This window comes from Poecilia formosa, unplaced genomic scaffold (genome assembly GCF_000485575.1).
Source record: "Poecilia formosa unplaced genomic scaffold, Poecilia_formosa-5.1.2 Scaffold52, whole genome shotgun sequence".
Lineage (NCBI taxonomy): Eukaryota > Metazoa > Chordata > Actinopteri > Cyprinodontiformes > Poeciliidae > Poecilia > Poecilia formosa.
In genome coordinates this window covers 48763-56840 of record NW_006799991.1, presented here as the reverse complement: position 1 = coordinate 56840, position 8078 = coordinate 48763, and the positions used below count along the sequence as shown (strand labels likewise).

Here is an 8078-nt window from a genome sequence, read left to right as displayed (position 1 = left end):
ACAGCTATATCATTTGTTATAAAAATACTTTCCATTGATTTGGTGACTTTAACGCAGAGTGAGCCAATGTACTCAGATTAGTTTCATACTGATGTTATAGTTCAGAGTTTGCTCTGTTAGCTGCAGCATCTGTCAGAAGTTTATACCTGTGGCAGAAGTAAAAATTAGATAAGTTCAAATATGAACATATGCTCTCATTAATATAGTAATAAATGTCCTTTAGAGCTTTAACTACATGCTCTTTGAAACAAAATAACAGAGTCCTGGCATAAATTTGGCTGAGCATTTATCAGAAACAGGAGAGCTTCCAGGCACAAACCTAAATTTTAACCAAAGTTTGTACATTTTCAGTAGAGTTGAGGACAGGCTATTCCAGAACCCCAGTATCAGCTGGTTTGGACGTGTTCTGGGAGTTAATTATCTGACTGGAATGCACAGTTGTGTCAAAGTTTCCATTGTTCCAAGCTATTCAGCTTGGAACAAGCTGAATAGCTGGATGTTACTTTTCAGTCTTTATTATTTCAGCCAGTTTGTGCTACGCAAGCTCACATGCACAGGAAGGGGGTCCTGTATGCACAAAGACCCCAGGCAACAGAACTACCAACGCTGCCGCCATGCAGTCACTTCAGTTCAATTTAATTCAATTCAGTTCATTTCAAAAGCCAAACATATTGCATTTATCCCCCTGATCATAGCTGTTCTCTGAAGGCATTTAGTTTGTGCGTTTCTGCAGCTGCACAGGTCAGTCAAGCTTGAAGGTGTCGGTCTTGGAGCAACTAATTCTTTTTCGGTCGCCACCGCCTCAGTCCACGATGATTTAAAACTGCTTGCACAAGGGAGAACGTGCGACCTCAAAGTACAAACTCCCAGCTGGGATTCAAACCCGTAACCCTCATGTCTCATTCCTGAAATACCAACAAATTTAAGTGGTAAACGACGTAGCCAGAATGAGTCCAGAAGCTATTATAAGTTCATGATTAAGGTTCATCCTGCTAAGGGACATTTAATCAAATATTTTTGGGGTGTATGTACATTTTTGAGCCTGTAAAATTCCGCTTAGAGAAAATCCTCAATAAACACAAACTTTTGCATCCTGTGCAGATTAAAAAATGTGCTCATTGAAGTTGTTTGTTTGGTAAACAATATTTAAACTGCATAATTATGCATTATTATGACATCAGTGCCCCTAAGAAGTGCAAATGAACCTAAATAAATCTTAAATCTGCAAATAGAAACCTGTTTTTGTCAACTTGCTTGCTAAGTAACTGGACAGGCAATGTGATTTAATGTGATAGCATGAGCAGTGTTATTTGTTTTTATCACTCTTTTGAAATCTATTCAGTCCTTAAAGCAAAACATGCAGCAGAGGAGGAAAGAGGAATTTAAAGCCTCAAATCAAACAAATTGGGTCTGGCATCCTGAGCGAGGACATGAGAAAGGAGAAACCAGGGAGAGGTGGTATGAACAGATCAGGGAGGGAAAAAAATCAGAGACTGTGAGGGAGGAAGAGAGTTGAGAGGGAGGCTGACTGAGGATGGATAAACAGAGGGTGGGAGGGAAGGACGGTAAGAGACAGAAAAAGGAGAGGTGGTGAAAGTGAGTGAGTGAGAGATGGGCAGGGAGGTATAAAGAGAGGGAGGGAGTTATCTACAAGAGGCAGCCATAGAGGGAGAGGTGACAGAGTAGATTATCCTCTCCTCCCTGCCAGTCTCACCATGTTCATGCTGCAGACGCTGACTGTTCTCTCGCTCACTGTCATCTTCCTGGCATCTGTAGAAGGTAGGACACAGCTATCCTTTGAACGTCTGTGCGTTTTGCGTCTTGCACGTATTGCATGCACCCTGCAGGTGGACAGGGTGGCAAACAGAGCAATGGCGAAGACACACAAAAAAAGAGGAAAGAAGAGGGGAAAGAGAGGCATGGCAGCAGCGAGGATGTAGGCACGGATGTAAACAGAGGGGCAGAACGCAGGATGAGCATCTGAAAAAAAATCACACGCATGCAGAGCGACATGCCAGCCAGCCTCTTCTATGAAACACAGCTTAGGAAGTGATCCGATTCGGCATCACCCATGGCATGACAAACAGCTCTTTCCTTCTATTATTACTATATTCTTTTTACAGCTCACATTGCTCCTAGTGCTTCAGATCTCACTTTGTTTTGTTTACACATTAGCTTTGAATGAGGGGACGTGATGCCAAACACACACTCCCCCTCTCCTCATCTCACTTCCACTCATTTCTCACACTGAACAGGGTAAACCAGTGCATCTCCTCTGACATTCCTATGAGGATTATTTTTAGGACAGATAATGTGGCAATAATGCATAATTATTCTGCAGCTGAGATGATTCCTGGTTATTACCAAACTTTTTTAATTGTATTTTTATGTTGATGCTGTGATGTGGTGCACAATATTATTCCAAGGTGTGTTTTCTGTTTCCCAGGTAAAGGCGTGCAGATGCAGAGGGATGTCCAGTGTTGCATGCTGTACTCCCAGGGTAAGGTGCGTACCAAAGATGTGCTGCGGTTTGAGGTGCAGACGGAGGGGCCCGACTGCAGCATACAAGCCATCATGCAAGTATTTCAGCTATCCACTCCTGGAGCTTAAGAGCACAGAGGAATTTGGAAGCATGGAGAAAAATGCCTCTCGTTAGAGCAGGGCTCCATGGCCCGAGAGGCATTGTCTTCTTTCCAAGTCAAATTGTTATGGCAGAGCTGCTTGCTGTGATTGCCAGGGAAGTAAAAGAAGAAATATGTGGGAACAACAAGCTGCCTGAAAACACCTTTTGGGCGAGCTGAGCCCCGCAGCATTCAGTCACTCGGTCAGAACAGCAGGGTTTAGTTAAGTAAACGACACTGTGATACCGATCGCTGCCAGCAGTTCGCAGAAATCTGATGTAGCAAGAGAGTTTGCTTTTGCACGTGATCCAGTTAACACAAACACAGAAGTCTTCTCACACACAAAATATTTTTACAGCACCTTGAAAAAGTTTTCACTCCTCTTGTCAAATTTCCAACGTACTTCATTGCGATTTTAAATGATGCTCAAATACTCAAGTAGTGAGTAATTGAGAAGAAGGTTTATATTTCTTCCCCAAGATGTTCATGGCGATTATTGGGGAGCTGCAGAGATTCACAACTCAGGTGGAAGAATCTGACAAACACTCCTCAAGTCTGTCCTGTTATGGAGGAACGGAAAGACAAAAGGGTTGATTGAACAATATAAGAAGTCTTGTTTGCCACAAACCACGTGGGAGACACATCAAGCATGTGGAAGACTGTGCTCAGGTCAGATCAGACCAAAATTAGATTTTTTGGCCAATATGCAGAATGTGTTTTAAAAAAACTAAAAATGCACTTCAACCTGAACAAACCCTTAACACGGTGGTGGCTGCATCATGCTGCAGAGATGCTATTCTTCAGCAGAGAAGCTGGTCAGTGGGTGAGTTAATGTATACAGACCTGCAAGAAAACTTATTACCTGCAAAAGTCTTCAGATTTGGATGCAAGTTCACTCTGATAAGAGCTTAAAATTGCTTTTTGCAGAGGGACTTCACACAAAAATTGGACAAAAATCAAAGTCTTTAGATATGAAAAATTGGTCAAGACATAAACAAATTGATATGCAACTGAAGGTGTGGCAAAATGTAATTTGACAAAGTATTAAGAGGAGATTAATGGAAGACGACACAGTTTTCTGATTTGTATTTGCAAAAAAATTGAGAAACGTTTTTCTTTCCTGTGTCTATCGCAATCGCGCAGTACTCTGTGTTGGCCTTTCTCAACAATGCCAATAAATCACCCTGGCGTTTGTGGCTTTAAAGTGATCACATATTAAAAAGACTCAAGTGATATGAACATTTTTAATTTACCAACTCATGACTTTCATCTTTTTGTTCCCATGTCCAATCGTGTTTATTCTTTCTAATACTTGACAAACATATTTCTGACCTTACATCTTTCAAATTAGTTTGAAATCTGTTGAGTGTTGGGTCGATCCAAGTGAGAGATTCTGCTCTTTCTCTCTTTAGACTTTACACGAAGAAGGCAGTGAAATGTGCGGACCCTAGAGATCGTAAGGTGAAGAGGTTGTTGAGGAAGCTTCTGCAGAGACAGAGACTCAAGAACCACAGAACCATGTGGCTTCCTCGCGACAACCTGCCCGCCATGTCAGAGGTCAGGTTTGAATGACCTTGCAGCTGCTGTTACTCACTAACTACATCTGTCACCAAAGCCTTACTATCTTCCTCATGTTTCCCTCATATGAAATAGTAGAAAAACAAAAATACAAGGTCTGCAGTCCACTTAGATGAAGTTCTGTTTTTAGTCAACACATACAGCTGTAGTTGAATGCAGGCCTCCTTATGTTTCAAGGTAAAATCTGTTTGTAAAAGCACAATAAGCAGTGGAGATCTGTAAATTACAGTTCCATGTGTGTATGCATGGACAATTATGAGATTCTCACTGAAAGTAAAAATACCACAATTTCAATTTCAAATATTGTCACGTTTTTACAAGCAATTTTAAAACAAAATGGAAAACATGAAACAGAAAAGCAACGATTAATTGTGCTGCTGTAAAATAATAAAAGTCCCCCAGTGTCTGCTGGTTTGGGATACATTACTCTGAAAGACTGACATGGTTTCAAGAGAACAGTTTAAAGTGAGATAAACTTTGATTAGATCAAATTATGAACACACAGTCTCTCAGTCCGTTTCTCTGACATAGTGAGTGGATAAAAGCCCAACATCTAATCCTTATCTCTGTTGTGGTCTCGTCCAGGAATGGTGGAATAACGATAGCATAGGCGTAGGAGCCAGGGGGACAATGAGGGATAATATTGGACACAGGCGCATTTGTCCTACCCAACTATTTCACCGCATTTGTGAAAAGTATTTGAATTTGAAATCTTCCACTCGCGTGCTTTTATTTTGAAGGCGCAACACAGCGCCCTCAACACAGCACTTCCTGTCTCCTGAATGCAGGGCTGAAAAGTGAGACGGCACACTGAGTTATCAGTGAGGAGCTAAGGAGCCTTAGCTCATTTTTATTTATTTTGTAGATCAAACTGTTGCACTGATGTAGAGTTGTTCAAGAAGTACAGAGCTTGTTTTTTAGACTCTATTTTTGTTGGTCAAACTGCTGTATTGAGTTAAAAAATGCTGAATCCTATTTTACTATCTGTTTTTTTTTTGTTTTTTTTTTTTTTACTTTAGAAAGAGGCAGAACCAGAAAGAGGTAGCAGTGGATAAATAATCTGGTAGCAGACACAAGCCAGGAGATTTGTGTCTGCTACCAGATTGTTTAGCTTGATAGTTGTGAGGCAAATAATAAAGTGTTAAGTCCTGGAATGACAGTCATTATGTTGTTATTAGAGTTACGGGTTACTAAGCAACGTGTTGATGACGGCATTGTTTTTAGTATTTCTGCTCAAGCTATTTACGGATCTGTCAGGTTTGTGATACGTGTCCCCTCAGTGATGCCCCTGACCGATACCTGCTTTTCCATCCAAGCTGCACTTCCCTGCCCTCTCCAGTGCTCTTTCCTACACTGTCACCTCTGACAGAACCTGACCGACTGGGTGGTCTTATGTTGGGTATCCGTTTCTGTTCACCAGATCACTGACACAGAATCTAAAGATTAGGGTGATGGGAGGTAGGCATCTCAACATTAAAAGCTTAAAGCTCATCCTGAAAGATTAAATGCCACAAATACCAATGCAAAAAGCTGGTCAGCAAGTATAAAAATCCCTTCATTGCTCTAATTGTTCATGGAGAGAATGGCATAAATAATTTGACATGTTGATTTTTGTTGAAATAAAAACAGTGTTACCTCTCATACAATGCTTTTTTGCCTTTTGGAGTACTTCTATCTGATTTCCAATGTGAAAAATCCTTCTTGGTTGAATGAAAATATTTCTTGGGTATGAATATTTTTGAGCTCAACTGTTCCTCAGATTTGATTCTCATATTTGATTCTCACCTGTTACGTTTTCAACTATTGTGATCAGGACAAAAAAGACAACTGGGCAGTTCTGAATGTGGAGTGAAGAAGCGCCGTCAACAGTGGAGTTAGTCGTAGTCATACGTAAGGCTTCCCTAAGTTTAATAAAATTAGTTTAAAGCTTATATTATGTTAATGTCTAATCCAACATCTTTTAAACTCTCCTTTTACTTTGCAGGCCAAGTAATCATTCAGCAGCTCGTCGGCTTTAATCTGCGACGCTCGCTGACGTTCCAGTCATCTTGTGTCTCTCTATCCGTCTCCTTGGGACCAGACCTGGGCAGCAATACTTATTTAAATGGTGTAATAAAATATTCCCGGTATGTGAGAGGGAGAGCATTATTGTAAGAAAAGTTGCAGTGATTTTTATTTAATGGCTTATACTGTTACTTGCCGGAGTCTGCCTGAAAGTATCGCCCTCTGAAATAGTGTAAACACTTGTGGCCGATGTGAGATCAGTGAAACAGCATTGACATTCATATATTATATCTGCAATATACTCTGTGCTTATTTGTGACTCGTACTGCGTAAATAATGTAATGATGTAGTTGGGGTTTTGTCAAAATCAGCTGAGTGTGCAGAAATTTGAAAAACATGTTTATAATATTAACTTGCACTTTGCTCTTTTCTCCTTCGGCTTTCTTTTGAAGTATTTGTACTGAGGCTTGCAGGTCTTTGTTGAGGCCAGCATGGGGGAAAAAATCACAAGGTGATGATTTCCATGGGCTTTAACATACTTTTTAACACATTTTGTCTACTTTGTATATTGACTGTTTGTAAAATATAAGTCGATCTTTTGGATTTTGACCCACCGGCATCAACAAATCATCCGATATAACTTGGCTTAAGTTTACTTTTATCTTTTTAACTAGTAGTTTGACATTGAACTATGCCAAAGCACTCATGAGTCGATTCATTAAATGACAAGGCTGTTAAAACTTAGAGGGCTGTCCTGTGTGTGTACAGCACACAAGCATTGTAACGTAGAGGAATGCACTGTATCTCAAGTGAATTATTTTATAAATTAATCTGAAACATTAACTGCAACTGGTTTTGTGCATTTTGTTGGGGCTGGGTGTTAGGGCTTACGTAGAGATAATACAGTGTTGAGGTTCGTCATGAAGACAAATGCAGGGAAGGTGGCAAGAAAAGCAGAACAGGCATGTCACTAAATAAAAATATAATTCATAGCAACGTAGCTCGAGACAAAAACACAATCCAAAACTCAGGGAGTAAAGCAGTAGCAGGTTAAATTGAAAGAACATATTTATGTTGACAGAAGCAGATTGAAAGTGTAACAATAGTACAAAAACAAACATGGGAAGCAGAAGGATCTTATGTTTAACTAGAGACACAGGAGATTTATACACGTTGGGTGGGTGATTATCTAAACCAGAACAGGTGAGAGTAATTAATAACAGCTGGGATGAAGGAGGAGCGAAAGGTTTCACAGACTGTACGTCATTCAGTGCAATTTCTGAAACTGGGTGGGCTGGAAAAATCACATAAAAACTTTATGACAAATAGTAACGTTGAGGAAGTAGTATGAATCTAAACCAAAGTAAGAAAAAAAAACATTTGTTATCCAGAAATGATTAATTTTATCCTTTAGAACATGAAATAAAGAACATGCTTCAGAAAACCAGGTAGCCAACTTACCCTTATTTCCTCCTGTTGCCATGGTGAATCATGTTTCTGACCTCCATCAACGAGGGCTTATATGCCCACTTTTGTTTCCGAGACATGACTATTGTCTCAATCTGCTTTTGTTTTGAAATCGTGATTAATTTTTGTTGGTGGTGGTGGTTGGTTAGGGTGTTGTAATGTAGCTGAGCCCAGTGACAAAATATTAAATGTAGAGCTATATCTCAGCGTCCCATGTTTCACAGTAACATGGAAGAGCAAACAGTATCTTCCGGATAATATCCTCCACAAGGGGTAGCCACAATCACAATAATGAGAATTACAGAGACATTTATTCATCACATTTTTCATACAACCTCCACAGAAACGTAGAGCTGCTCTTCCATATAAAACAATGTTTTGTTTAGTAACATCAAGCATCAGAACTAA

General features: G+C 40.0%; 1 protein-coding gene across 2 annotated transcripts; it reads left to right on the top strand.

The window, feature by feature from the left end:
• Window positions 1-1513: 1513 nt before the first annotated feature.
• Window positions 1514-7046, top strand: ccl44 (chemokine (C-C motif) ligand 44). 2 transcript variants are annotated; one of them, XM_007552639.2, is made up of 5 exons: window positions 1534-1779; window positions 2447-2576; window positions 4034-4178; window positions 6013-6089; window positions 6184-7046. In XM_007552639.2, exons 1-4 carry the CDS (start codon window positions 1716-1718, stop codon window positions 6049-6051), a joined length of 378 nt encoding a protein of 125 aa, XP_007552701.1. In that variant the 5' UTR covers window positions 1534-1715; the 3' UTR covers window positions 6052-6089; window positions 6184-7046. The 2 variants fall into 2 exon arrangements, 1 of the variants encoding a protein (XP_007552701.1); XR_001662220.1 differs by lacking the exons at window positions 6013-6089; window positions 6184-7046 and adding an exon at window positions 4998-5926 and having other exon boundaries at window positions 1514-1779; window positions 4034-4255.
• Window positions 7047-8078: the final 1032 nt, after the last annotated feature.

Excerpts from the sequence above, each read along its gene's own strand:
- ccl44 (XM_007552639.2), top strand. The coding sequence starts at position 1,716 with ATGTTCATGCTGCAGACGCTGACTGTTCTCTCGCTCACTGTCATCTTC. Across the intron at positions 1,780-2,446 it reads CTTCCTGGCATCTGTAGAAG|GTAAAGGCGTGCAGATGCAG; the intron begins GTAGGACACAGC and ends TCTGTTTCCCAG. Across the intron at positions 4,179-6,012 it reads ACCTGCCCGCCATGTCAGAG|GACAAAAAAGACAACTGGGC; the intron begins GTCAGGTTTGAA and ends TATTGTGATCAG.